Source organism: Aspergillus sclerotioniger (genome assembly GCF_003184525.1).
Source record: "Aspergillus sclerotioniger CBS 115572 chromosome Unknown BO94scaffold_2, whole genome shotgun sequence".
Classification (NCBI taxonomy): Eukaryota; Fungi; Ascomycota; class Eurotiomycetes; order Eurotiales; family Aspergillaceae; genus Aspergillus; species Aspergillus sclerotioniger.
Window position 1 is genome coordinate 540,225 of NW_020290992.1, and position 26,570 is coordinate 566,794.

General features: G+C 51.5%; 11 protein-coding genes and 1 non-coding gene across 12 annotated transcripts; 7 read left to right on the forward strand and 5 right to left on the reverse strand.

Moving 5' to 3' along the window:
- The first annotated feature begins 1,380 nt into the window (after positions 1–1,380).
- Positions 1,381–3,079, forward strand: BO94DRAFT_506773 (type I HSP40 co-chaperone YDJ1). Its single transcript, XM_025609587.1, has 4 exons — positions 1,381–1,430; positions 1,495–1,564; positions 1,653–2,471; positions 2,531–3,079. Exons 1-4 carry the CDS (start codon positions 1,395–1,397, stop codon positions 2,845–2,847), a joined length of 1,242 nt encoding a protein of 413 aa, XP_025472404.1. The 5' UTR covers positions 1,381–1,394; the 3' UTR covers positions 2,848–3,079.
- A 503-nt stretch (positions 3,080–3,582) lies between these two features.
- BO94DRAFT_t51 lies at positions 3,583–3,696 on the reverse strand. Its single transcript has one exon. It is a non-coding gene; the product is annotated as a tRNA-Met (tRNA).
- Positions 3,697–4,043: 347 nt separating this feature from the next.
- On the reverse strand, positions 4,044–7,195 carry BO94DRAFT_482341 (putative GARP complex subunit Vps53). Its single transcript, XM_025608889.1, has 3 exons — positions 6,954–7,195; positions 5,099–6,891; positions 4,044–5,041 (listed from the first exon to the last, which is right to left on the reverse strand). The coding sequence occupies exons 1-3, from the start codon at positions 7,036–7,038 to the stop codon at positions 4,298–4,300; spliced, it is 2,622 nt and encodes an 873-aa protein (XP_025472405.1). The 5' UTR covers positions 7,039–7,195; the 3' UTR covers positions 4,044–4,297.
- A 201-nt stretch (positions 7,196–7,396) lies between these two features.
- Positions 7,397–10,811, reverse strand: BO94DRAFT_562307 (mRNA export factor mexA; the record flags this gene model as incomplete). Its single annotated transcript, XM_025614280.1, has 5 exons — positions 7,397–7,770; positions 7,825–8,937; positions 8,959–9,363; positions 9,468–9,936; positions 10,795–10,811. 5 exons carry the CDS (start codon positions 10,809–10,811, stop codon positions 7,726–7,728), a joined length of 2,049 nt encoding a protein of 682 aa, XP_025472406.1. The 3' UTR covers positions 7,397–7,725.
- On the forward strand, positions 10,543–12,622 carry BO94DRAFT_530380 (retrograde cargo receptor ERV46). The gene is made up of 4 exons (XM_025610665.1): positions 10,543–10,651; positions 10,721–11,026; positions 11,104–11,284; positions 11,345–12,622. Exons 2-4 carry the CDS (start codon positions 10,834–10,836, stop codon positions 12,285–12,287), a joined length of 1,317 nt encoding a protein of 438 aa, XP_025472407.1. The 5' UTR covers positions 10,543–10,651; positions 10,721–10,833; the 3' UTR covers positions 12,288–12,622.
- Positions 12,623–12,811: 189 nt separating this feature from the next.
- On the reverse strand, positions 12,812–16,928 carry BO94DRAFT_600249 (PH domain protein; the record flags this gene model as incomplete). Its single annotated transcript, XM_025616342.1, has 4 exons — positions 12,812–16,200; positions 16,265–16,422; positions 16,481–16,831; positions 16,913–16,928. The coding sequence occupies 4 exons, from the start codon at positions 16,926–16,928 to the stop codon at positions 13,201–13,203; spliced, it is 3,525 nt and encodes a 1,174-aa protein (XP_025472408.1). The 3' UTR covers positions 12,812–13,200.
- Positions 16,929–17,289: 361 nt separating this feature from the next.
- BO94DRAFT_541769 (uncharacterized protein) lies at positions 17,290–18,219 on the forward strand (the record flags this gene model as incomplete). The annotated part of the gene is made up of 3 exons (XM_025613056.1): positions 17,290–17,475; positions 17,584–17,618; positions 17,967–18,219. The coding sequence occupies 3 exons, from the start codon at positions 17,290–17,292 to the stop codon at positions 18,217–18,219; spliced, it is 474 nt and encodes a 157-aa protein (XP_025472409.1).
- Positions 18,220–20,189: 1,970 nt separating this feature from the next.
- On the forward strand, positions 20,190–21,129 carry BO94DRAFT_132444 (uncharacterized protein). The gene has a single exon (XM_025605655.1). The coding sequence runs from the start codon at positions 20,343–20,345 to the stop codon at positions 20,811–20,813; it is 471 nt and encodes a 156-aa protein (XP_025472410.1). The 5' UTR covers positions 20,190–20,342; the 3' UTR covers positions 20,814–21,129.
- A 749-nt stretch (positions 21,130–21,878) lies between these two features.
- BO94DRAFT_541770 (uncharacterized protein) lies at positions 21,879–23,289 on the forward strand (the record flags this gene model as incomplete). Its single annotated transcript, XM_025613057.1, has 2 exons — positions 21,879–22,479; positions 22,535–23,289. The coding sequence occupies 2 exons, from the start codon at positions 21,879–21,881 to the stop codon at positions 23,287–23,289; spliced, it is 1,356 nt and encodes a 451-aa protein (XP_025472411.1).
- Positions 23,290–23,473: 184 nt separating this feature from the next.
- BO94DRAFT_132418 (uncharacterized protein) lies at positions 23,474–24,245 on the forward strand. Its single transcript, XM_025605654.1, has 2 exons — positions 23,474–24,030; positions 24,109–24,245. Exons 1-2 carry the CDS (start codon positions 23,658–23,660, stop codon positions 24,183–24,185), a joined length of 450 nt encoding a protein of 149 aa, XP_025472412.1. The 5' UTR covers positions 23,474–23,657; the 3' UTR covers positions 24,186–24,245.
- Positions 24,152–24,614, forward strand: BO94DRAFT_132457 (uncharacterized protein). Its single transcript, XM_025605656.1, has one exon. The coding sequence runs from the start codon at positions 24,242–24,244 to the stop codon at positions 24,503–24,505; it is 264 nt and encodes an 87-aa protein (XP_025472413.1). The 5' UTR covers positions 24,152–24,241; the 3' UTR covers positions 24,506–24,614.
- BO94DRAFT_506792 (C2H2-type zinc finger protein) lies at positions 24,497–26,504 on the reverse strand. The gene is made up of 2 exons (XM_025609588.1): positions 26,367–26,504; positions 24,497–26,298 (listed from the first exon to the last, which is right to left on the reverse strand). The coding sequence occupies exons 1-2, from the start codon at positions 26,443–26,445 to the stop codon at positions 24,686–24,688; spliced, it is 1,692 nt and encodes a 563-aa protein (XP_025472414.1). The 5' UTR covers positions 26,446–26,504; the 3' UTR covers positions 24,497–24,685.
- Between the last annotated feature and the right edge of the window lie 66 nt (positions 26,505–26,570).

A 26,570-nucleotide genomic window follows, 5' to 3' on the forward strand; every position in this document is an offset into this window, starting at 1 on the left:
TGGTAGTTGCAAGAACCATAGGAATAGCCCTGCTGGTTCCTGCTGGTCCTCCCTCCTCCGGGACCATGCATCAATTCCCAGCAGGGCAATCTCCCGCGGGGGGCTCCAGGTGACCGAGGCCAGCCGGCAGTTGGCGATGGCACCAAAAGGACTCCAGGTGGGGATCCGGACAGGCTTTTCCCCCTCCTTCCGCATCGGGCTAATCACGGCTTATCGATAAGGCGAGGTCAGCCACCGCCCGCCACTATCCGGGTGCCTGAGGCAAAGACCTGTGCCACTGGGCGAGGGAAAGAATCTGACCTCGACCCAAGGCAGATCCGGGAGGTTACATCAAAGTTTATTCCTGCAAGTTCTTCCTGGGATTTTACCGGGTGTACTAAGGGTGTTTGACATCGTAAGATGTAGATGGCTTTTCGGGAAGTTGAGAAGGGTCGTCTAGGTATGGAGGCATGTTCCTTGTATGATTGGACCGCGATATCTATTTAAGCCCGGTGTTGTTTATGCCTCCCTCCCTGCTTCAAGAACCCTTGTGTTGAAGGGTAGAAGTTTATGGAAATCCCCAGCGATACAGCCGGTAAGACCTTTGGAACGCAAAACCAAGCAGTCCAACCCGAGAGACCCTCTCCACGGTCGGAAACCCCGTAATTACGGCACGATTGTCAGCGACGGAAAGGCTGCGAAAGTGGTGGAAGCGCGCAGAATTGCATCGAAGCAGCCGAATCCACGCTCGGGCCCTGAATGCTGCGGGTGACGGTCTGTCGAAGCAAAGAGAACAACACCATTCAGCCTGGCAGGCTGTTGTTGCAGGCGCCTTCATTTTGTTCAAAAGCACGACAATCTCGATTTTCGTACGATCTTGATTCTGCCTCTTTCCCCCCCTCGATTTCGTTGTGTCCTAGCCAGCTGAAGCGCAGTTGCTCTTGCTATACTCCCGGAGTTTCGCCCCATCGTATATCCGGTATTGATTACGGGATCTTGAAACGCTTGGCGACCAACTCCCACGCTCGTGCGGCCAAACGAAAGTCGATTGGTGCCTGGTCCTGGTAATCGGAATACATCGAGTCTCGTTGTCTCAGCCGCCGCCTTGTCGCCTTGTCGCCTTGTCGCCGCTCCTCTCTTCTCGGTTCTCCTGGCTCTGATTATCTCCAACTTCCTTCTTCCCTCATCAACTAACTGTCCCGCCCGCGGCTTCAAGACTCCCCTCCTCCTACCCTCTCCGGTCGTCTCTCTTCTTTGTCGCTCGTGTTCCATACCCCGGTGTAAGGTTCGCTCGGATTAATTTTCTCTATCCTGTTCTTTCGAAAAGTTCTTGTCGCTTCTATACCCGCTCTCGACTTTTCTCGCAAACTCCTCTTTCCTCCCTTTTCTCTATTTTTCATTAGACGCCGATCACAATGGTCAAGGAAACTAAGTTTTACGACATCCTGGGGGTAGGTTCCAGTTTTTTCAAGGTCCTGATTCCTTCCATATGGGAACTAACGGTGAGGCTATTAGGTTGCCCCGACGGCCACTGAGGCCCAACTCAAGACCGCTTACAAGAAGGGTGCCCTGAAGTACCACCCTGGTAAGTGTCAATCGGACCACAAGAGCGGCGCTTCTCCGCCAGCTGTCGATCGGTCTTTCGCTAACAGGATTTTCTCTTCGCCATCCAGATAAGAACACGAACAACCCGGAAGCCGCTGAGAAGTTCAAGGAATTGTCCCATGCTTACGAGACGCTCTCCGACCCCCAGAAGCGTGGCCTCTACGACCAGCTCGGTGAGGAAGGTCTTGAGCATGGTGGTGCTGGCGGTGGCATGGGCGCAGAGGACCTCTTCGCCCAGTTCTTCGGCGGCGGCGGCGGTTTCGGTGGCATGTTCGGCGGTGGTATGCGCGAGCAGGGCCCCAAGAAAGCCCGCACCATCCACCACGTGCACAAGGTCAACTTGGAGGATATCTACCGCGGTAAGGTCTCGAAGCTGGCTCTGCAGAAGTCCGTTATCTGCTCGGGCTGTGATGGTCGTGGTGGTAAGGACGGTGCTGTCAAGTCGTGTACCGGCTGCAATGGTTCTGGTATGAAGACCATGATGCGCCAGATGGGTCCCATGATCCAGCGCTTCCAGACCGTTTGCCCCGACTGCAATGGTGAGGGCGAGATCATCCGCGAGAAGGACCGCTGCAAGAAATGTAACGGCAAGAAGACCGTTGTGGAGCGCAAGGTTCTCCACGTCCACGTCGACCGCGGTGTCAAGAACGGCCACAAGATCGAATTCCGCGGCGAGGGTGACCAGATGCCCGGTGTTATGCCCGGTGATGTCGTTTTCGAGATCGAGCAGAAGCCCCACGCCCGTTTCCAGCGCAAGGACGACGACCTCTTCTACCAGGCCGAGATCGACCTGCTCACTGCTCTTGGCGGTGGCATCATCAACATCGAGCACCTGGATGACCGGTGGTTGACCGTCAACATCGCCCCTGGCGAGGTCATCACTCCTGGTATGTGATTTACGTTTCCGCTACGACTGGAAATGTTGGACTAACATGATTTTTCACAGGTGCTATCAAGGTTATCAAGGGTCAGGGTATGCCCTCCTACCGTCACCACGACTTCGGCAACCTGTACATCCAGTTCGACGTCAAGTTCCCCGAGAAGGACCAGCTGAAGAACCTCGAGCTGCTCGAGCAGGTTCTGCCTACTCGCGCGGAGCAGTCCCAGCCCCCGCAGGACGCTATGATCGAGGACTTCGAGCTCGAGGACGTCGACTCCAGCGATTACTCCCAGGCACGCGCACACGGTGCCGCCGGCTCGATGGACGAGGACGACGACGATGTTCCTCCTGGCGCTGAGCGGGTGCAGTGCGCATCGCAGTAGGCGGGGTGATTTGGAGTGGAGGTGAAGGTGTGCTGGGGCTTTATGAAATTCGCTTATGATACCATGTGAGGGGTTTCGGCCCCGGTACTGCTCGGTTCTGTTTAGTTCGCGATGATTGATTTCTGCGATGGCGTTTGCACTAAGATTCGGGAGATGAAATGGAGATTTCTTTTCGTTGGATGCATTTCCATGATCGGGCTTTGAGTCCCATACGTTAATGTTCTCTTTTTTCTGTCACTGGGAACGGGGCTCTGGGGCTTGACGAGTGGATGAGAGATGTTATACGAGTCGGTTTTCCATAGCTTGGGATGACTCTGGTGGGACAAGGTTGAGCGTTTATAGCTTATAGACTACACGGCTTGGGTATTCATGCACTGAATTTGTTGCTGTAGTGGCCTTCATCAGCATAGTTTTGGTTCTCTAAACTACCCATGTCCAGATTCTATGCATAACCCCTGCCCTCTCTCTCTGTCCCTCCTTCCCTCCCTCGTTTATACGGGGTATCCCCACAACACCCAAAACTCTCAACTGGACGATAAAATATTCTCAACCCCCAGCCACCACAAACACACACGCCCACAATAGCCAGCCAGCCATATACCATCTCCCACCTACGCAAAAAGTGAGATCAACCATCCACCCAACCGACTCCACCTGGCACCTACCTACTCAACCCGCTCCACTCCACTCCCCCACCCCACCCCCCCCAAAAAATATAAACTCAAAAAAAAACATTGTCCTCGGGGAGGCTCGAACTCCCGGCCTTGGGATATCCAGGAAAGTTATTATGCTTCCTAGTCATATTTTGGAATATGAGACCCACGTGATAACCAACTACACCACAAAGACAAGTTGTGATTATTGGGCCGGGAGTTTGGGTATATCAGTCTGAGGTAGGGGGGTCTCGTGATGGAAGGATGGGTTTTCGTACTTGGTGAGTTGGGCTGAGGTTTGTAGTATGTGAGGTACGGAGTCAGGTTGGTTTCTGATGGTCTAGGATAGGTACCCCCCATGGAGGTTGGGGGGAGGTTGTGTTGTTGGCTTGGTTGATGGTACTATGGTGTGGTGGTCTTGGTATATCTTTGGGGACTATGATGGGGTTTGTTTTGTGGTACTAGGGTTTGATTTAACTATAGTGTATATAAGCTTAGAGGCATCTGTTGTAATATTTATATTATGTATGGTTTGTTCTGAAGGGGAGATACTTTTATTCCAGATGTAGTTCACAAAGCATGTAGGTATGTGTAGGCGATGGTTTCAATTGCAGGGGGGCCCTCGCGCTAGCTCTCGATAAGAAGTAGTAGTGGTTATATCTAACCAAAGTGTATGGAATAGAAAGTGAACCTCGCCATGTCTCGTCCAAGGTATCTATAGTAAGAAGACTACATGCATGGGTACAAATACAGACAAAGGTAAATATATGCTATTCGCTTCGAAAAAAATATACACATCAATTGCCATCATCACCGCCCCGTCCAAACCGCCCCCCAAATCCACCTAGATCCCGACGGAAGAATTTCCCAAGATTCTTAAGATTTTCGTTCAGATTCCCGGCGGAGGAGGTGCCTTCTCCGCTTTGGAGCTGCGTCTGCCCCAGAGGTCCCGAGGTGGAAGAGGGGCTGGTTAATGCGCCGGAAATGCCTCCGGCTGGACTAAGACTCGTTGTGTTGGATGAGCTCATCGGGGTTCCGAACCGATCGACACCGTCCTTGGCGGCGGAGATGATGGCAGACCCGAGCATGGTAGGGTCGAAGCGGGTGGTGGAGGCGCCAATGGACGCGGCGGCGGATGTGCCGAGGGTGCCGAGGCCCAGGCCCTGGGAGACGGTGCTGGAGGACGGTGTGGTGGAGGTCTGCAGGGCTGCTAGGACGGGGTTGCTCTGCTGAAGGTTCGCTGCGTAGCGGTCGGATGCACGGTGGACTTGGAATAGTTCTAAAAGGTGGTTCTGCTCCTGTCGACTGCGGATGCCCTTCATGTCGAGGATTTTGCGGAAGTTCGCGTTGTTTTGGTCGGCAATATGAACGAGGTACGCCTGGACAAGGGCCTCAGGGGGAGATGGCTGCACCTGGAGGGTCTTGAGCAGGGCTTCGATCTTCGCAAAGCTGGCGTTGACGCGCTTTACGAAACCCGCTGGGGCGGGGCTGGGGAGGAGCGATGAGAGACCGGTCTTGAGGGTGTAGGAGTCCAGAAGCATCTAATATCAAGCGTCAATTCAGGTGAGCTCTTACTAGTGACTAGGGAAGAAACATACTTGCTCTGCGCCGGTCTCCGACACCGGTTTACACTGGAAGATGGTGGTGATGAATACGTTCGATATCAGCTCCACGACATGGTCGGCAAACGCTCGGGCGTACTGCTGCTTATGAAGCAGCTGCAGCAGCTCCGAGCATTTAGTCTGCGTCTTGGACATGAGCTCGCCGACGTAGGAACTCTGGTCGCTGACGCTCTCCAGTCGGTTCCAGGGTGTGTTGCGCATTTCCCGCCAGCAGGGCTCCAACTCAGTCTCGACCTTCCGCACAAGCCCTCGCACAGCCGCAGATGCAATGCCCATGAATGAGTCTGCTTGACTCTGTAGATCCACCGTCTGTTTTAGGTTCTTATCGAGCCTGCCCTTGATCTTCTCCTCTAACTGGTTGCAGGTTGTATAGCAGTAGTCTGCGGTGTTGAGAACTAAGATCAGGTCCTCGGTATCGGGCACCTTTGATGGAGTGTGACCCGTAGGCCTCTCGCTGATGTAGTAGAGAAGGACTTGAGTGTACTGATCGAGATACTTGGCGAACACCTTTGCCAGGTCGGCAAGACTACCACCAGTAGATAGCTTTGCACACTGCTGCAACGAATGCCGGTAAAATGTGAAAAGGTCCGTGGAGGACGATATTACAATGTGCGAGTCAAATTCCTCGTCCGGTGGCTTTGCAGGTTGTTGCCGATATTTGGGTATAAGAGCAGCCAGTTGCTTGTCTTGAGCTTCAACCCACACGCTCAGATAGGGCTCGAACGCCTCGGAGATGGCCTGACCAAAGACAGGCGCCTCGCTCGAGGCGAATGTATCCGTCGAAGGGCGGGACGGGCCGACGAAACGCCGCTCAAGGGAGTGCTCAAAGTCCAGCGTTTCCTGCAGACACGATAGTAGCAGGTTGACATTGATCGTCTGGCCATTGCGCACGGATCGGGAGAGAATCCCCTTGAAGTCCTCTCGCGTGCCCTCGCAGAAGACGTTTGCCAGAATCTCACAGACCTTCCAGGACGCAGGAAAGATGGGACCATACTCCTCATCGTAGATCTTCAAGATTCGTCGGAACCATGCATACCGCCGCGATATGTTGTCTAACGACCCGGCCTCTTCGTTGTTCCTGAATACCTGGCGATATTCGCGCAGTTGGAAATTGCAATACCAGGTCACCAGCCTGGACTTTGCATGGTCGCCCAATGCATCCATGACCAAGCAGCCCTCTGAAAGTACGGGTCTCTTTTGACCGACTTCTCCCTTCGCGAATGCCAGCTCGAAATCCTCGCAGACCTGCTCCAAAAGCTCCCTTTGTATGTCCGCAACGTTCCTACTAAGCAGAGCAATCTGATCAATCGAGCGATACGACTTGAAATGTGCCATCAGCTGAATCACAGCCTGCAGCAGCTGAGCACAGTCGCGGTACTGCCGCGTGCGACCAAGGGAACGGAGTTGGTCGTAGGCCGTTGTCAGCATCTGCAGTCTTTTCAGCACTGTCATGGACAGGGTAAGGTTCTTTTTCGCATTGTCCAGCTGCTTAATATCCGCCGTCATCTCCGTAATGGCTAGCTCCGTCCTGGACGCCCGGTCGCGCACATCGTCGATCTTCTTGAACAGCTCCGTCAAGTCTGCCTTGGCGGCCTGAATGCGCTCGACGCTCTCCGCATTGGAGGTGACTTGGTCCTCCACCAGTGCGCCGATATCGTCGTCGAGTTCGTCTTCATATTCGCAGAGGGTCTGGGACACTTGGGACACGGATGATAGCGTGGAGGGGTGGGAAAAGATTGCGTTCAGGTGGTCGATCGGATCGTAGTCCGCTGTAGCATTGGGTATGTTAATGAGCTCTGCAGCGAGATGAGTCGTCAATGGCGTCCCTCACCTGCATCCAGAGGGTCGAGATTGGCCGCTCCGTTGGAGGGCATTTGGCCGGGGGTGGTGGTGGTGGTAGTAGTAGTGGCGGACATTCCATTAGCTCCTGAGTGTCAACGCCAGACACATGCTGCAATGCCAGCTAAGGGGCATCTGCCAATTCAACATGTAAGCATAGGCCAGAGTAAAAGGGCGACTAAAGGAGCGAAGCGAACAGAACGGAGAAACGAGCAGCTGTAAGGACCGGAGGGGGGGGGGATGTTGATGATGGAGCCGGAGTCCGGGAGTTGGCGACAAGTCAGTCAAACCAATCAGTCACGGGCAGCTCTCTTAGCGCACGCCCGCTCCGCAGCGCCTCGTCATCGCGCCGCATTCTCCTCCCCTCATCTATGTATCTACCGTATCTACTCCGTACGTATCTACAATCTACCCAGGCTCGTGGTCAAGTTATCAGGCAGCGGTCCTGAGGGCGTTCGCCCCGTTTTTGAATGAGCGCAAGTCTCGCATCTATATGGACATCAAAGTCATCGCGGTCTTTTATTGTACATCGAAAAGAGCTTCTGAAAATGTATCAAGCCCTGAAGCCATTCGCCCAAGCCATGCATTAGCAAACCACACAATAATCAATAATACTCCAAGCAAACACCACCGGATAGCCCCCCGCACAAAATTCAGGTATGCGAAGACCAAATCGGGTGGACAGACGAATCGAGTCGTTCATGAATGTTCCCGTTTGGTCCATTAATTTATCTTCTTTATCCCCCCTTTTCTTTCTTGTTCAACTAGACTGCAGGTAAAAAGGCATCCGGAGGCAGAGTTCCCTGTGCCTGAAAGATCCAATTAGCAAAGGCATGTCAAGATCATTGAGAGTCAAGACTTACCTTGAGTTCCTCAAAGTTCTTCAATGCAGCCTCCATATTCCAGCTGTTTCCAGACAAAGCCATCTCGGAGTATTGAAGAGTCATCCGAGTGTTGGAGCTCATCTGGAGCACCAGCTGCTCTTGCTGTACTTGCGCGTCCGCTTTCCCAGGCGCCGGCATACCGTAGCCTTCGGGAGCGCCCGGTACCACCATCGATTGAGGTGCCGCCTGAGGAGCTGCAGGAGGAGCTGCTTGAGGTACAGCTGGCGGTATTTCCGGGGCCCATGCCTCATGTCCACCATAGGCTCGCAGGCAGAGGATATCACTGATGACCCTAATCCCGCCCATACCACCACCGGGTCCGATAATGAAGGTTCGGTCGAAACTCCGGGTTTCGACCTTGGCTCCGTTGATTTCATCAAACTTCCCATGCACCATGATAAGAAGTCCACCAACACCTGTGGAGCTTTGCCCGGAAACATCAGGAAGTCCCGGGATTGGATAGCATTCGATAAGCCACTGTTCAGGATGCGCGGTAATGTCGGGATGCCTTGTCGCAGGAAGGCTGGTCCACAACTCGCGGATTTTCTCTCCACCGGTGTATGTCCGAGACATCCGTGCAGGGAGATGGCTAATCTTGAGGAGGTTCCTACTCTTCTTGATGTAAGGATCCCAGGGCGCAGGTTCTGTTTGTTGAGCCCTGGGAGCCGACGTGTTGACGTTGAGCGTAAACGTAGAGTGACTGTCGTAAATACCGCTAAGAAGGTCGCTGCGGTCATTATCATAACCCGCAAAGAAAGCCGGCACAAAGTTCTGCGCAATTTGAGCCTCGTCCTGGAAATACGGCGCCTGGACAGGAATCGGTGTCTTCTTTTGCGCAGCCAGTTCCTCCGCGGTTCGGACTTCGACATTATTTAGAAACCGGAGCTTGGGATACCACTTCAGCATTGTATCCTTGAAGGTGGGATCAGCGCTGAATGGGGTGTTTGATAGGTCGAGGAATTCCAGGCCCCGGAACTTCCAGCGCCATCCAATCAACGACTGAGCATCTTTGAAGTCGTTATTCGAGAGGTCGAGATTCTTCAAATCCGGGATTGTCTGCGCTAATGTCGTCACAGCTGAGATGTTGGCGAGCTGGTTGTGTGCGAGACTGACACTCTCCACCGCCTCTCGGCGCGCCGTCGCATTGTCGAAATTCAATTCCCAGACCTTCATGAGTGCTGGGAAGAACTTTGATTCGGTGGAGGTGCTGCCGAATATTCCCATGGATAATAGATCTGGGTCACTTCCCAACTTTGACAGGTCGAGCAATTTTGTCTGCTGGGTGTAGCGCTTTCCCAGAATGGTTGTCATTTTGGCCTTGGTCTCAGCAGCTGAGGACGAGCTGCCATTCTGCGCCATGGCAGACAGCATAGGCTGGTCCAACATGCCACTTGTAGACTGGTCATATTTTTCGGTCGTAAGAGGAGCACCTGCAAAACTAAACCCATTGAGCTGAAGCATCCTATCCAACAACTCCGGTCGGATAGAGACGATAAGCGCGTCGCCTTCGACCCGCGACTACTGAACGTTAGTAAGGCGTAAGAGACCTTGAACCTGCAGCCATCCAAAGGAACAAACGCCAGAAGAGCCTAAGCAAGTGCCGATCGTCGTTCTGAAGGTACCATCCCCGAAACGAGAGCACATCGAAGAGGACGACGCTGATGATTCATGTCGGTGACCGCCAAGTCTGGTGTTGCACATACCTTTGTAATCCTCGCGCGGGTGCCAGCTTTCGAGTCGGGTGAGCTGAGTTTCTTCTCGAGAAAGGCGATGAGGGATTCGAGACCACCATCGCGGTTAGATGCCGCCTTGCTTTGTTTCCAGCCACGCACGACAACCTGTTCCAGACCACTGCCTCGCGCCCCCTGTCGGATGTTTGCTTGCGAGTCCGAATTGCTGGAAATGGCCTTCTGAATCGCATCCATGGCTTTGTTCGCTGCCTGTGCCCGTCCTGCCCCGCTCGAACGACCAGAATCGCCACGAGCCTTCTTCCCACGGTTCCGAGCAGAGCCTGCATCCATCACCAGATCACCTTCCCGATCGACCCGTGCAGTAGCACCCCGCTTGCGGATGCCCCCGCGATCCGAAGCACTCGAGCGGCCGCGAGAACCTTTTCCGCTCTTCATCTTGACAGAGGAGAGGTGTGTGTACGTAGAGGAGATGTCGCAGGTAGTAAGAGGAGGAAAGGGAGGAGGATCGCAGTCGATGTTATGAAGTGTTACGCAGGCAGAATGAGCGCTGCGCGCCTAGTTGCTGAGCGAATCTATCGGCATATAACGAAAGATCCGAGAGAAATCGTAGGAAAGCGGGGTCGTAGGATGAGCGTGTGTGAAAAAAAATGGGGAGACAGTCGAGAAGTCGCGGACGGTTCCAGTGAAACAACCGTCAACCTCGTCTTGGAGGTCTGAGGATGAACGTAGGTGATTCTTGAGTCAGCGCAGAAAAAGTGACGTGAACTACCAAAAGCATTTCCGCGACGCTGGCGGGTCACGTGGGCTACCGGGCGCAGACGCCCCACGTGATACGACAGCACCAGGGACGGGGATTGGCCAATCAGAGGCTGTAGTCTGTCCTTTGGCACAGCCGGTAATACGCGATACCGATGCAGGCAAGTCCGGTCGGCAGATTACGAGGCTAGTCCCGAGGGGGGAATATTGCTACAATACCGTTTGTTTCTCCGCTTCATCAACAGGACAGCTTGTTAGTTAGTCGTTGTTCTCCATCGCCCTTTCTCCAGTAGATCGCCACACGACGTGCGCAATTCGCGACTCCCAGTCGCTCACTTCGCTCATCCGACTTCGCTCGCGTAGGTTACCTGTTTTGGTCCCCTCCTTGCTCGATTCAATCCAGCTTACACTCGAGTTCTCCCCAACAGGCTTCATTCATTCATTCCCGCGGGCACTAGCTGGTCTTTAGTCGGTCCAACGATCACCCTCGAATATACTCAACGGCTTCCCCGTATTCATGTCGATCAATTAAATTAAAGCAATGCCGGCGAAATCGCGATTCACAAGGCTAGATGCCTTTGCTAAAACGGTCGAGGATGCGCGCGTCCGTACCACGTCCGGTGGTATCATCACCATAGCCTCGTTGCTGGTCATCTTTTGGCTTGTGTGGGGTGAATGGCTGGACTACAGGCGTGTAGTGGTTCTACCAGAGCTGGTGGTCGATAAATCAAGAGGTACGGCTAGATACCGATTGCTGGATGGCCAGAAGAAGAAAAAACAAAGAAGCGATGGCTGATGGTTGTTAATATAGGCGAGAAGATGGAGATCCACCTCAACATGACCTTCCCTCGGCTTCCCTGCGAGCTCTTGACCCTGGATGTTATGGATGTCTCCGGTGAGCAGCAGACCGGTGTCGTCCACGGTATCAACAAGGTGCGCCTTACTTCTGCTGCAGAAGGAGGCAAGGTTATCGACGTCAAGGCCTTGGAGCTGTAAGTGGCCCTTCCGACTCACCCTTACCAGCTCCATTGTTAACGATGACTATCATACAGTCACTCTCAGGATGAGAGCGCCAAGCATCTCGACCCTGAATACTGCGGTGAGTGTTACGGTGCGCCTGCTCCCGCCGGTGCCAGCAAGCCAGGCTGCTGCAACACTTGCGATGAAGTCCGGGAGGCCTACGCACAGCAGCAATGGGCATTTGGCAGGGGTGAAAACGTTGAGCAGTGCGACCGTGAGGGCTATGCGCAGCGCATTGATGCACAGCGCCGGGAGGGCTGCCGTCTTGAGGGAGTCCTCCGTGTGAACAAGGTTGTCGGTAACTTCCATATCGCACCCGGCCGTAGTTTCACCAGCGGAAACATGCATGTGCACGACCTTGCAACTTTCTTTGAAACCGACCTGGCAGACTTTGAGAAGCACACCATGACTCACGAAATTCACCAGCTGCGGTTTGGACCTCAGCTTCCCGACGAGCTGTCCGATCGCTGGCAATGGACGGATCACCACCACACCAATCCTCTGGACAACACCAAGCAGGAGACCAATGAGCCCGGCTACAACTTCATGTACTTTGTCAAGGTGGTGTCGACCTCATACCTTCCCTTGGGCTGGGATCCACTATTCTCTTCCTCCATTCACACTGCCTATGACCAGGCCCCTCTTGGCTCCCATGGCATCGCCTACGGAGCGGAGGGCAGCATTGAGACGCACCAGTATTCTGTGACCTCCCATAAGCGCTCCCTGATGGGCGGAGACGCCTCTGATGAGGGCCACAAGGAGCGTCTGCACGCCGCCAACGGCATCCCGGGCGTGTTCTTTAACTACGACATCTCTCCCATGAAGGTCATCAATCGGGAAGCTCAACCCAAGACCTTCACCGGCTTCTTGACAGGAGTGTGCGCCATCATCGGAGGTACCCTTACTGTCGCCGCAGCCGTTGACCGTGGTCTCTACGAGGGCGTCAGCAGAATCAAGAAGCTCCACTCAAACTAAACCCCTCCACTACCCAGATCATAGAGAACCAAAGAGGGGACCTCAGGATCAGACAAAACTCTCAGAAACCAAAAAATAGCACAAAGAATGAAAGAAAAAACAAAGACAAAGGAATAACCAGCAAAGGCAAACAGAAGAGCCTGTGTCGTATGGAGTACAGGGGACGAAAGAAGGAACTCCGGAAGTTCAGGCGTTTTTTTCTTGGGACTCATTGATACACCTTTATATTTGTATGGTTTTGCTTATAACATATGTTAGGTAGGTATGTGCAGATCTATCGCATTGGGACTTTTGGATCTTGATTTTAGATAATGCCACTAGCTACTTGGCTATCATTGGTCAACTTATTGGTTCGGCTGTAGTACTAGTACATAGTACTAGTAGTAATTAATAGTACTTGTGCCCTAAATGGTAGATCACCATATCGTATTACAAGAGATCGCAGTATAGAGCAAGGGCTAAGAAGTCAGAGGTCCGATAGCTAGCCCTACGCTCCCTTGATTATGTGACGGACCACGGAGTAAATGGACAGTTGCTTTTCGTTTATTAGCAGAATTTGTGTATGCATACTACTAATTTGATAAATTGGAGAAGATTTGGAATGAGAAGAAATACTCGTGAGAAGGACGAACGGCTACCAATGCTATGCTTGCAACATAAGGAAGGTTTCCAACCATACTCCATAGACCCAACGAAATAACCGCTGCAAGACCCCCAAGTCCAAGAAACGTAGCAGGTGACTTTCTAGGCTTTGGAAGTCTAGCTCTAAGATGCACGACAAGCTCACAGGCTAATGCTAGAAAAATCGAGCAAAGAAGGGACTAGATCATGATTCACGCAAAGAAAAGCAAGTTGATCGGATGGGATAGACAATAAGGAGATCGAATAAGAGAGGGGCGCGAGAGGAGCATACTCAGTAATGCATAGTGTTCGCATTACTAACATAGCCAGGATGCTGGCCAAAAGACTGGTTTTGCTGGTAGGCCGGGGGCGTCTGCACCGGTTGCGACGCGAACTGCCCGTACCAAGACTGGCGCCGGGGCTCTTCCGGCTGGTAAGCCTGATTGAGAGCATCCCAGGTGCGGCTCGCGGTGGGCATGTTATAAACACTGTAATTATTGCCCTGGTTGTGTGTGGGCGTTGAGTTGTTTGGAGCCCCTTGCTGTTGTTGCAGGTGCTGCTGGCGTTGCGCAATTGCATGTTGTACCATTTGGTTGGAAACTCCTTCTCGGATGCTCTTCTTCTCGCGCTCGCGAGCATCGATCGCGCCAACCAGACCCATTGGGTTTACTGGCGACGGCTGGGTCTTATGGAGGCCAGAGATGTCGAGAAGAGGTGCACCAGTCATCCGAGAAACATGTTCCTGTTCACGGGCAGAAAGATGCGATGAAAGTTCATTGTAGTTCAAGACGCTGTTGGCACCACGGGAGTGAGGGCGAAGCGGCACATCGCGACTGCCAGACAAGTGCGACTGCGGCCGGAAATTGTTTGCCCAGTCACCGGAGACAGGTCGGAGAGGTGGTGGGGATGAAGAAAGAGTTCGGTGGTGGGCGTGATTTGGTGGACTGTGGCCTGACCGTTGTTGCACAAACTGCTCCGCTGTGAGCTTGCCTGGAGTGGACGGGCGCGGAGCAGCCATACCCGGCTGCCACATCATATTGTTACTTGGAGATCTGGAGTGCCGACGTTCTGGCTCGTGTGAGCCTTGTCTTTCTGTTGCATTCGAGTCGCTTCTCTGATGCGCCGATTTCTTCAAAGTGTCCCCGGTGTTGGGACGTCCAGTTGTAGGTAGAATTGTAAGGGTCGGCCCGAAGTCGATACTCGGAATTTCAGAACTAAACTCTAGTTGCGTTTGGTCAACGGTGTAATGAGCATCGCCGATGACTAAGTCTTGCTTTGGGGGCCCTGATCCCACTGTCTTCAAGACCCCCATTCTGGGCCGAGGAATTGATTTAACAGAGCGTTTGCTGTAGACGGATCCTCGGGTACTGGCATAATCAGGAGAAGCTGCAGACGCACCATCATAGACGCTCTCCTCATCCTGATGGCTCTCTTTATCGGGGGAAGTGAACGAAAACTGGCGGGAGCCGACCCAGTTCAGAACCTCTTCATCAACAGTATGACGCAGGTCATCGTAACTAGGCTCCCCTGCAACACTCGAAGTGTCGGATTCTTGCAATTGTTGCGCTGGCACGGGCTTCCGCTTCACTGCCATTGTGGTATCTAAATAAAGGCTTTGCCTCTTCGGTATAATCAGTGGCGAGCCGAAATCACTCGAACGATCCTCAGGTGTCGGTGGGTCTTGTTCCTGAAGGGCAGCTCTCTTGTCACTCGTATCCGATAGAAGTGATGGTGCACCCAACTGATCGGAGCCAGTATTTGGTGTGAAAGGACTGGGCTCGCTAGAATCTCTGATCGTTTCGTGGCTACCCGAGGGAAAAGACGCGCCGAGTAGGTTCATGCTTCCAGAAGCAGCGAGAAGCTGCGTAAGCGTGGTGTCAGACATCCTATTGTTGGCCTTTCTCAAGTCCGGCGAGGGCTGGGGCCGAGTGGCAGGCATTTCTCCCGGACCATGTGTGAAGGCTGGGGGCTGGACTACAGGGGATGGGGATGGAGCGCGGAAGCGATGCCCAAGCACCTCATCGTCAGAGTCTGCCTGCTGTTTCCTGTCGCTTTCAGTGCTGCCGTAGTCGTCCACCCCACCAATGCTAGGACGTCCATTTCTGTGTGGTACCAGTTCATGAATAGAGGATGGTGGAGAGATTTCGGCGGGTGAAACTTGAGCCTGTCTTCTGATGGAGGCAAATGCAGCAGTGTCCGAAGAGCCCCGAGCATGATGGATTGGAGATATAGAAGCATCACTGGGCGCCTCTCGCAAAACAGCGTCACTAGACTGGTTGAGATCCAGCCGAGTTTCCGGAGATGTGTAGTTGCGCTGTTGTGGCCCGGTACGTCCACTGCCTTGCATGTTTGAGATGGTAGAGGCTCGGAAGCGTGGCTTACTGACGGAGATGCTGCTAGTTCTGCTTCCAGAAGCCGCCATGCGGCGTGCTGTTGCCTCCTTGAGTTGCTTTCGCCATTCTGCCTCGCTCCAATCCTGACTGCCCGGTGTCTGCATCAGACCGGCGATATCCAATATATCAAGATAGCCATAGCGCCGTTGATTGGGGAAGGCAAACATGATGCTCTTGATGTGGTTGGTAGCGGCAATGAGGCGGGTTGGTCGCCCGTAAAGGTTGAATGTGTCAAACGTAGGTACGAGGAATCGGAGCATCATTTCAAAACCAGTGACGGCAGGATGGACTTCGGGCATGACAAACACAAACCCATCTGTGGTCGACTCTGGTTGTGAGTGAATCGTAATCTTCCCTTCAATTTTGACCAAGGTCGACTGATCGATCAAGGCTTTCGACTGAGGGTATATAGCGTAAGCAGCATATGCATCGGTGATAGTCGCAATAGGCCTTGCTTTTTTGGTTTTCTTCGTATCGTAAAACTTGATATCACCTGTGATCAGTCTGGGTGCACGATCATAGGCCGACTTTTTCTTAAGCGACTTTTGCGCCTTCAAGAACTCCTTCTCATTGGGCGGGGTGATAACAAACCAGCACCGTCTCCAGGGGGTGCCTGCTCCAAATCGCACGCGAGCCCAATCCTCGTGTTTGTGACGGTGACGTTCCAAGATGGATCGGATACTGTTGAGACCTTTGCCTTTCCCCGCAATGATCGAGCCTGTATATGCCTCATATAGTGACGTGTGTTCGAACAAAGCCAGTCGTATAGCTGCTGTCCACTGTGTCAAAGAATGGAAGGAATTGAAATGCAAAAGATACCGATTTTGACCTGCGGAACATATACTCAAAATGTTCTTCAGAGACTCAGTTTCTTGGTTTCTTGTAGGGAGCGTCTCAAGCTAGATCGGCGACAGTCAATGATCTGGGTCAATAGCTGCAAGGGTCGTAGTGGCGATATCTCACCATTTTTATTGAAGCGTCTGCCAGATTGATGAAAGTAGGGTTGACATCTTCTCCCTCTTCTGCTGCGTCCAGCGCTGTGGCATCCCATAGAGAAAGAGCAGTCCCGACAAGTTGCGCATAGCATTCCACCCATTGTCGATCAGAACAGGGCCGACCATCTGGGAGATTTGATCATTAGTACAGAATCCAATAGTTTCTGACACTCGAGGTACTCACGAATATCCAAATCATTCAATTTCAGGAAATATCCTTCGTGGTATAACTTGTTGGCATGGGTGTTTAGATATCCGAAGATTGGCTGGAGCTCTGGAAGTGTATCTTGCGAAAGCTCCAGTAACGGAGGATTATGAGAAAACAATGCCGACTCCGGCCGCGACAGGACTCGTCGTTCGGTGTTTGGTGTCCCACTTATCGGCGAAGCATCGAGAGGCGAAGGGGTGTCGGAAGAGGGCGTATCTACTCTTTTCGGAGGATTGTTTAGTGTGAGGGAGGCCGACGATGTTCGATGGTGCTGTCCGAGGTTGTCTTTACGGGACGAGCCCCCAAACACTGACATCAGGGAAAGCACTGATAGCGCAGGAGCGCAAGGGATGTCAATTATTACTATTCAACTGTTCTGGGGGAAATGCAGAGGGGCCAACAACTTACCTCGCGAACGACCCATGATGGCAAAATCCCGTTATGGCTTCAGATAATAAAACTGAAGACCGCCTTTCAGCTAACCTGAATATAGTAGGCGGGTCACACAACGATTATCTAGTCTGCGCAGAGGATGAAGCCAAGTAGTGCTGCTATGCAATAAATCAAGAGAACGAACGAGAGGCGAGAAAGGTAGGTGAAGAAAGAATTGTATTGAGCCCAGCTCCCCCACAGGGAGATAGCGACAATAGTGTGTCAGGACCCGCCAAGACTAGATATGGAAGTTTGATTCCATGAAGTATTCAGTGGGAACTTTTGAGGCGCCCGAGAGAACGAAGGAGCGGAAGGGCAAATAAGATCGCAGCGGCGCTGGAACGACCGCCAAGATGGCGGATGATGGCGCAAAGTCAGCTTGCAAGCGCCTGACTAGGCCACTTGATGTCTCAGTTGCTTTGGCGGAGAAAGCGGGAGGGCAAGGGTCGGAAAGCGAGAGAAGGGAGAGGGAGGGAGAGAAATATAGAACGAGTGAGGCGAGAAAAGGCAAGCTGGACAGAAGACGAAGAGGCGTAGAGGTAAGTGAACGGAAGCACAAGACGGCGAGCGTTGAAGGCGATCAACCTACCCAGCCAGGCCGTGGGTCTGAAGGGGATTGAGTGTAACAAGTGTTACCGGACTTATAGTACTGTCGGCTTGTTGTTTCTCTTTTGAGACCAAAGTACGTGGAGCGGATCCGCCTGGTGGTCCGATGTCTTTTCAGTCCTTTTCAACAGATGGTGGATGCTGCCGCCTAGAATACTAGATGATCGTGGATGAAGTACCGACGGAGCGGGCGATTCCGTTGAATTGGTATGGCGATAAGCCACCTACCTATACGGGGAAGAAAGGAAGAGGAGTAACAACAATAACGACAACTAGAAACCTAAAGATGTTCTCTCAGGTCAATACCGGGTGGTGGAGGTTACGGTACCGCAAGTGGTTCTGGCCCGGGTTGTCTGCCTGGCGGCTGGCGTCATCGCATGTGGCTACTCCGTACAATCGACTAAACTAATGTACTTTACTTTAGACGGTCCCAGACGGACGGGCCAGTCTCGCGGGCTGTTTCTTTGGTTGCCCTTTTTAACTCCGATTCCATACCCCTGCTGCTCGACCCCGACTTGATCGCTTCACTTAGATACTTGCTCATTCCAGGTAGATCGGCATGGATCAGAGACTGCAGCTCAACTATCCACGGGGTACTCCGTACTACCAGCGACTTTGTTTGTTGCCTGCCTGGCTCACTTCAGCCAGTCTTGTTCGAATTTCGATGGACTACCTAACTGGCAGGAATGGGTCGCTAAGACAGCAGCGACCAAAGGAGAAGAAAAGAAAACCAAAAAAAAAAAAAAAACAAAAAACAACAATAACGGGTTAAGTACTAGTATTTATTCTCAGTCAGCCATCTTACCCATGGGTGACCTGGTGGGTTTCGGAACTCTCCAACCCCCGCGTCACCGGCCTTCGCATCGCCTCCAATCAGCATGTTCCGTGAATAAAATAGAAGCCAATCTTATGGTAGAATCCTGCCTCTCAGCCAAATATAGAAACGCAATCCTGCATGTCTTAACCCAACTGCCACTACTCCGTACTGACTGGCCAATTTCACCTTTTGTTCTTTGTCCCTTTCTCTGCTCCAAAACCGGTGTTTCTCGCCCACGAGGTGAGGAGAACTAAGAGACAACGTAGACGCCAAGTACAGCCTAATCACATCCGGTATCTACCCATTGGTCCCTTATCTGAAGCCATATGAACTTAAACTGGCCAAGGTAGTGCATAAGAGCCCATGGGCTGTTGTCTTATTGTATCGATTGCTTTACCATCCTTACCGGAGTAATATGCGTCGTGTCCCTTGTGTAAGTATGAGGAATGTAAGGCAAATTATGGGTATGGCCGGGACGCACTGCCACAGGCCCGCAGTGCCACAGGACATCAGATGATCTTGGCGGGAAGCTTCACTACTACCGATAGTAGGTTCTGTACTCCGTTTACAAGATACACTTTCACTATAAATAACCGTACTATTGTGGTCGGAAAACTACCCAGTACACACTACACACACGCCTCAGGCCATGGGAGCAAGAATCTACCTGGATGGATTTTGATGGGTTTCCAGTTGCAACCAACCCAGGCGATCAAACAGGAATAGTCGCTAAAGTACCTACCCCTGCTAAGGTTAGGCCCTAAGCAGTAAGAACGTTTAGTTCCGGATCTAAAATTATAAGCGACTGGGGTTAGCATGCTACGTACTAGTATTCGAACTGAAGTATGACAAGGATCCGTTCTGCGTGTTAAATGCCGGAATCACAGGCATGCCCGGTTGCTGTGGACATGCTGGAAGAGAGGCTATCATGGCATTTCAGCCCAGCGCGAAGTGGCTGCGGTATTTGAACTTTGGAACGGGGTTAGACAGAGGGCATCAACTTTATTCATGTTGCTGCAGGTTATGTAAACCTTAATCAGGCTGTTAATACTCGGTAATTGCCCCGGTTATAATACGCTCTTCATAATATCCAGGCTAGGTAGCATGCTGTCCTTAAGGGCTACTGATGCCCAGCGACTGTGACTGGTCAGCATTGCAAGTGATCAAATCATGTTCATCTCAGGAAGCACGTACGTAGTGCAGTCCCCAGTCCGTGACCCACCAGTCAGGGTGTCCCCCCTCCTTAGTCTACTAGTAGTAAGTACCAAGGCTGCGGAGCTCCCCAAAGATCGCAGGCTTGACGCGCAAACTCCTACCAGCGATCATTGCTGAATGGGTGTCATCTCGGCAGTGTGACCTCAACAGTAGGATCCATCACGGAAGCTTCTCTGACCACGTACTGCGCATGTTCTCCATTATTTATGCAGATCAGTCCAGTTTTCTCACTTTGTTTCCGCTTTTGCAGATTTCAGTCAGTTGATCTTCGTTCCCCTGGCGTATCATTGGGACACGATTACCCGATCAGCCCTGCTGCTGTCATGATGCAATCTTGGTTGCGAAGGCCTATACGATGATTCTTGCCATGCCCTATGGTAATCTGCCAAGGTTTAAGTGGAAAGGGTGACATACTGAAGATCCTCAAGTCTGAAGCGATCTTCTGCCACCTAAGTCTTGTCATGTTTCATATCCAATGGAGATTTTTCGTGTCTCCACTGGCTCTGGCAAATTCCCTGGGGTCTGCTGCAATTGAGTTTTGATTTGAAAGCAACGAGGGATGACTCAGGCCATGATAGGATTGCCCTTAGTCAATGTGTGTCATATATAGTTATCGTATCCACGCAGGATTCTTGACGCTATGTAGACATTTTAATGCGGGGAGAATTATGTACGTTTACACGGTGTCAAGTCAGTCATCTGTAAGTGATTGTCACTATGCGAGTGCCGCTCTAAGCTCCACATAGATAGCAGATAGTTACGGGGTACATGGCACAGTGCCAGCCCCACCTTGAGTGGCTTGTCTTGCTACAGACATCCTGCAGGATCTTCTTGAACGGCGTAACTGCCGTAACCCCGACCTTTTATTATATCATCATGCTTATGGTATATATTATGACATCCCCATCTCCATCTTCGTGCCTGCCAAGACCATCTCTGTCGGATGTCAGGTGCCTTTTGAGCTCTCGTGGATCAACGAAGGGTCTTCTGACCTGCGACGACGTAAGAGAGGCCCGGCGACATGACATGTCTAGGCACATGCACCTCCACATTCTCAAGGCCATGACACTTGAACGTGGGCTAGAGGTAAGTTTCACCAACCCCAGTTACGACCCTCCAGATATGGGCCCTATATGGCTCCTTTCGCCCGGTGCAAATACCAGCAAAGCACTTCGCTGCTTTAGACGAGTTAGTCCCAATGCCCGGTCATCTAGACGGTCCATCGTATTTTGCATTTGATCACCCATCATGCCTCCTTACCGATGACTCCACAGCCTTGTATCCGATCTCGAAGGCATTCCTCATTTGTAACTTTATGTCACTTGAGACATCGGATATTGTTGAGCTGGTCTGGTACCTTCGATTGCTACCATAATACTCGTCATGCATTCTGATAGATTAGTCTGCCCCTGTAAAGTTGCTATCCATGTCTATATTTGTTCGCACAGGCTTCCCTGCTGTATTCCAATGGTCGAACCACTAAGCAGTGGTTCTCAACGGAGATGGAAGGTTCTCGACCCTTGTAAGCCTCGATAGTAAGTCGCAAACCCATCGAGCAACCTGGACGATCGGGTTCGGGGGAGTCTGCTAATCTCGCTGTAATCACATCTATGGTAATAGTTGCTTAACAGTCTATAGCCAGTTTCATGTCGATAAGTCCTCTTGTATCTCTTCGAGGAAATGTATACCGAGTTTTGTCTTTTTTGATACAGCTGAAGCTGGAGCCAGCCTTTCAAGCATACACGCCCGCTCATGGCATGCTGTTAATATATCACCATCCCCTTTTTTTTTGGTAAGCCAAAGCTGCTATTATATATGTCATAGAAGTTTCGCTGCAATGATCTCTGCCGAAGATGCTGTTGGGACAATCAGATGTGTGGCCTGAGCCAATCACTAGTCTTACTGCAAACATCTTATATTCACTGGCCCTGTTGCTCATTCACTGACCCAAATCATCCTTGCTTTTGCACTTCTCCATATCACACTTGCCCCCCCCCCCCCTCCACCTCTTTCTTTGCACCCATTCAACTTCACCTCTTTCATCTCTTCTCTTCCTGTGAAGACCTTGAATTCTCAGTCATTCCTCTACTCTCAAGCATATCTGGGGTACGTTTTACTCTCCAGAAGCGATCGAGTCTTCCAATTCAGGCTATCAGAAAAGGGATCTCTGGCGACAATAAGCAGTCTCTTTGTAAATTTCCTCTGCCTTCTTCTCTCGCTCCTATTTGCTTTCTTATTGCAACTAACCTAAGAAACGTCAAGGCTACAGGCTAGGACCGGTATGCGTTGATCGACTTTTCCACCATGAACATATCCCACTTCCGTCGTGCGGCTCCTAAGCCTACTCGAAAGACTGCTGCTGAACCAATCGACATCATACTAGATGAGCCTACCGATACATGCGCAATGGCTGAAGAGAAAGCCGCAGAAATCATCGAAGCTGAGAACGAGAGGCTCGACCAACTGATGATAGAGTTCACCAGAGGCTTTGATCCCGGAATCTTCGCTGACGAGATATCTTACGCGCTCCCTAAGGTTCTCCAAGATGTTTTCCCCGGCTCTTACGGGCATCTTCTAAGCATGTTATTTGAAAGCGATGCCAAGATGCATGCTACCCAAGTCAAACTCGAGACATGGCTTCTAGAGCGCTATCCTCAAGTGCTCAATAAGATCACTCAACGCGGCGAGACTAATATAACCGACGAGACGTACTTTGGGGCCGAAATCGAGATTCTTCGAAAGCTGTTGGCATATCTGCGCAAGGAGACGGACAAACCAGTCTTTTGGCTCAATTCTCGGCGTGCGAGCCCTACTAAAGCTCGCCAGCAACTTGAAGCGTCTGTCAGAGTGATTGAGCTGTTCAAAAACGATGTTATGGCTGCTATGAGGTCAGACACCGAAGACAGTGAGTGACAAGTCAGGTCAACGCTATAAAGACTTGTTAATCTAATGAGACACAGGGAAGATCTATAATCCTCTTCCCGTTTCCGTGGAACGCACTGCCCTACTAAGCATCAAACAACTTCGAATTGATGCATGCAAGGCTTCGCTTTCCTGGGACGGCTATATGGATTCTGCCATAGTTCTTACATCATTCTTTCATGCCTATAAGGCCTATACCTGCAAGCACAAGCCAGACAAGGCACGTGCATGGGGCTGGCTTCCCCCAAGAGGGCTTGCGCCACCACCTTTATCCGCTGAGAAAGCCAAGGTGGGGGATCTTACTGAATGGTCTTTCAAATGCAAGAAGAATGGAGCATTCGATTTGCTACTCAAGACTGCTCTTTGGCTTGGCATGGCAAGAGGTCTCCCAGCCGTACATCTCTTTTGTGACGTCGCCAGACTTTTTACTACGCATATGCCATCCAAAAAAGCCAATGAGACGTACATCCGATTCTTGCGGCATTTGACCCAGACCAGGGTCTCCATAGGGGGAATCAAGTCCGCACCTCCAACGCCTATTCCTTTCAAGAAAAAGTCCGAGGCGAAGTCAAATGATGACTATTTTGAGGACGTGTGGAGATCGGATAAAGATCTAGCGAAGGACCTAGCGAAGAACTTATCTCTGTTCGATATGAAAACCGCCAAAGATTTCAAGCTGACTACAGCTCCTCCTCGACGCTCATTCCGCAAGAAGGCGCAGATGATTGAGCAAGCTTGTGTTGTGGAGGAAACTTTCACTGATGTTTGGCCTCAAAAGGATCCGGCAAGTTGAACGCTGTCACCTTGTATCCCGTGTATGATCATAACTAACATTGAACCTCATCAGCTTCCTCCAAGAGCACCTGCTTCATCAGCCATCAAACCTAAACCGGCTCCGCGTCCTCAGAACACGCAGCCCGATCCTCTTGAGCAGAATGAATATGTTTCGGTTCTGAATTGGTAAGCGAGCATCTTGAAGTTCTGAGAACCATTCAGCAGGTTTAGAGCGGAATGTCTCTGGCGGTCAATTGCAGCATTCTGCCAATCTCGACAACATATTTCACGACCACTGTCAGCCAGCACAATTTCCCAACTCCATAACACTACCAGAAATCAAATACCAAAATTATCAGAACACACACGAACTAAGAAACTAGGTACATGATTGGCGATCTTGAGCCTGACCTCATAAGAGTCAAAAAAACCCCCCAAATGGTACAAAATCTTTTCAGGTCTCTCAGACAATGCAACCACTTATCCAGGACTCTCCATTTTCGACATTTTGACACTCATCATCCACCCCCACGTCATCACCCAACCGTCCCCCAACTGCTGGCAGCCAAGGGAACAGTAGGCGAGAATGACAAGCGGGGAGCCTGTGAGCTTGACATCGTCGTTGAAATTGAGCAATCTAGGATTTCGGAGCACACACGCATATCTCTCCCCTCTTTTACACTTCATGTATTAGCCAAAAGAAAAAAAAAGCAAAGAACCAAAAAAAAAAGTTCTCACTTATGTATACAATGGGTCTCAGGTTCGTTTCTTGACCCTCGTTCACAGCACTAATCTATATGCGTGAATGCAATGTAAGCTGACTTTGACACCTATCTAGGAACCCTTTTTTTCTCTGTTAAACAAGATCGTCATGGTAACCTCACTGTTGACGTGGAGTTTTGTTCTATTGAGTGAGTGCATTGGTGAGTGGGTGTGCTGATCAATGGTTGTCGTTGACACTGTGTCATGTTATGTTACTAGGTGTGTGCTTCTTTCGTTGTTTGCTTTTTTTTGTATCCTCTCCTTGCTGGTGGGTCAAGGTGTATATGGGACACCTCTCGTTCTCGCTCTCCTTCTCTCTCGGTATACATGATGCTGCATGGACATGGGGTTATTGTACATCATCTGCATGTATACATACGTATGTGCTCTACGAGTCGCTGGCTGGCTGTGAGAAGAGTGGATGGATTGGGCGACATGGGACATTTTCTCATTATCTAAAGTCACCTAGCTAGACGGTCCTTTGAGACTAAAATGGGCGAGGGGGGAAAAAGAAGAGACGAGGGTGGAAGTTGAGGACGACAAAAAATAGATATCATTCATTATGGTATGTTCCGAATCGGTTCGTAAATCATGTTATAAAGCCCGGAAAGAGGTAAGTAGATAGATAGTAGATGGGAATAAGCATGTCCAACTTATGTACTCGCCATGTTATACGCCAACAAAGGATCAATCATCGCCATATCATCGGCACTGGGTATCTTGGAATCAACATCTTGCATCATAATATCAGCATAGCTGCTGGAAAACTCGCCTGGGCGATTCGAGGAATCATCCATTGTATATAGCCCGGCTTCGTTGGATACGGGTTTTGTGTCCGTACCCATGTCGCCTAGGATATATGGTTCGTACGAGGCGGAGTCGTCGTTATCGAACTCGAGCCCATAGATACCGAAGAGATCTCCGGTAACAGGCTCATTATCATCCGCCAATAGCGTTCGTTGCATGAACATATCGCGGATCTCATCCTCCGTGCACCCGTGCTTACTCCCCATGTGTACCCACAGATCGTAGTTACGGTGGAATCGATGTGGACAACCTTCGATAAAGCACGCAATCTGCCGACCTGTTTCTTCGGCGTAACCCTCGCCCGTCAGGGCAGCCAGTGCCGATGGACCGGTTTGGTGATTCGGTGTTTTGCTTAGACCCAAACGCTGTCGACGCTCGGCTTTGGCATTCTGAAAGCCGAGATGCGCTGTTCGGATATGCTCCTCCAGTGCGAGTTTACTCCCGTAACGTTTTCCGCAACCGCCGGCGCCTGTCCAACCGATAACACGTTTGGACGTGGAGAGATCAGTCTCACCGCAGATGAAACGCTTTTCCCCTTGATGAACGGTGCGGATGTGCACAGTTAGGTTGCCCTTCTTGGTGAAGCTGCTATCGCAGCCCGGGACAGTGCAGGGGAAGACTTTTCGTTCTTCCAGGCTGACGTTGCCGTGGCTAACTTCCAGATGACGGCGGAGCTCTCGGGCCGTGGAACAGGTCAGAGCACAGTTGGGACATTGTGGGGGGTGGACAGTCCGGATGTGGGCTTGGAGGAGGGCGTAGGTCGGGAAGGTTAATGCGATAGAGGGGGCCTCAGATGATGGGTCGGTATGCTCCGCCTGCTGGGCGCACTCAGCGCAGGTGAATCGCTTCTCGGCATGGACTCGACTTTCGTGGGCTCGGAGGTGACCTGCGCTGTCAAACGCCATTGGACATTTCTGACCAGTGGTTTGGTCAACGTGCAGACAAGGGAAGGGCTTCTGCTTCAGATGCACACTCATGATGTGTTTTTGAAGGGTTGAGTGTTTCCGGAAAGTCTCATCACAGGGAGAAAACTCTGTGCAGCGATACTTGTCTCTTCCATCATGGGCAGCTATGTGCCGGCGAAGTCGTGAGCCAGTTACAAAGCTCTTTTCACATCCTGGACGATCGCAAACGTAGTCTCTGACCCCGGTATGGGCGCTTTTGATGTGGTGGTTCAGGTGCGAAGCTCGGAGAAATGTCTTATCGCAATCATCATGTGTACACCGGAAGAGTCTCTCGTTGTTATGCGAGCGGAGATGTTCCTGAAGTCTCGCTGGGCGGTTGAATGCCTTTGTGCAACCGTCGAAAGGGCAGCGGTGAGTTTTTAGCTCCGATGGATATCTAGCGGAAATCGTTGACATTGGAGTCGCTGGTGTCTCGTGGAGACTGTCGCTGGCGACACTGGAGTGATCCGAGAAGTCATACTCGGCGTCCGAGTGCCTTTCCTCGTAGATGGGGTCTGAAGTATAAGGAAGCCGATCAGCATCTGCGCGCATCTAGACTCGATTTCTAGGCGTCTTCTCTTACCGGCATCGTCCAGCGCTGTCCGATTTTGCACTCTCTTGGGGTTGGGGAGATCCCCCGATGATTTTCGCTTCTGAGCCATAGCTCCGAAAGCCTCTCGACCATCCAAGCCCGAGGTTAACGAGCATTCGACAGTAAGAGAGGATTCAAAAGTGCGAGCAAAAAGTTGGCTGGCCAACGATGCCCTGGAAATTTTGCCGAGGCGGT

Coding starts and splice junctions, on each gene's coding strand:
- BO94DRAFT_506773 (XM_025609587.1), top strand. CDS start 1,395: ATGGTCAAGGAAACTAAGTTTTACGACATCCTGGGG. Junction 1,565..1,652: donor TGCCCTGAAGTACCACCCTG/GTAAGTGTCAAT, acceptor TTCGCCATCCAG/ATAAGAACACGAACAACCCG. Junction 2,472..2,530: donor TGGCGAGGTCATCACTCCTG/GTATGTGATTTA, acceptor GATTTTTCACAG/GTGCTATCAAGGTTATCAAG.
- BO94DRAFT_482341 (XM_025608889.1), bottom strand. CDS start 7,038: ATGTCCGCCACTACTACTACCACCACCACCACCCCCGGCCAAATGCCC. Junction 6,892..6,953: donor TCTCGACCCTCTGGATGCAG/GTGAGGGACGCC, acceptor CCAATGCTACAG/CGGACTACGATCCGATCGAC. Junction 5,042..5,098: donor CGGAGACCGGCGCAGAGCAA/GTATGTTTCTTC, acceptor GCTTGATATTAG/ATGCTTCTGGACTCCTACAC.
- BO94DRAFT_530380 (XM_025610665.1), top strand. CDS start 10,834: ATGCCGGCGAAATCGCGATTCACAAGGCTAGATGCCTTTGCTAAAACG. Junction 11,027..11,103: donor GGTGGTCGATAAATCAAGAG/GTACGGCTAGAT, acceptor TTGTTAATATAG/GCGAGAAGATGGAGATCCAC. Junction 11,285..11,344: donor GACGTCAAGGCCTTGGAGCT/GTAAGTGGCCCT, acceptor ACTATCATACAG/TCACTCTCAGGATGAGAGCG.
- BO94DRAFT_132444 (XM_025605655.1), top strand. CDS start 20,343: ATGGCACAGTGCCAGCCCCACCTTGAGTGGCTTGTCTTGCTACAGACA.
- BO94DRAFT_132418 (XM_025605654.1), top strand. CDS start 23,658: ATGATTGGCGATCTTGAGCCTGACCTCATAAGAGTCAAAAAAACCCCC. Junction 24,031..24,108: donor ATGTATACAATGGGTCTCAG/GTTCGTTTCTTG, acceptor ACACCTATCTAG/GAACCCTTTTTTTCTCTGTT.
- BO94DRAFT_132457 (XM_025605656.1), top strand. CDS start 24,242: ATGTTACTAGGTGTGTGCTTCTTTCGTTGTTTGCTTTTTTTTGTATCC.
- BO94DRAFT_506792 (XM_025609588.1), bottom strand. CDS start 26,445: ATGGCTCAGAAGCGAAAATCATCGGGGGATCTCCCCAACCCCAAGAGA. Junction 26,299..26,366: donor GACAGCGCTGGACGATGCCG/GTAAGAGAAGAC, acceptor CTTATACTTCAG/ACCCCATCTACGAGGAAAGG.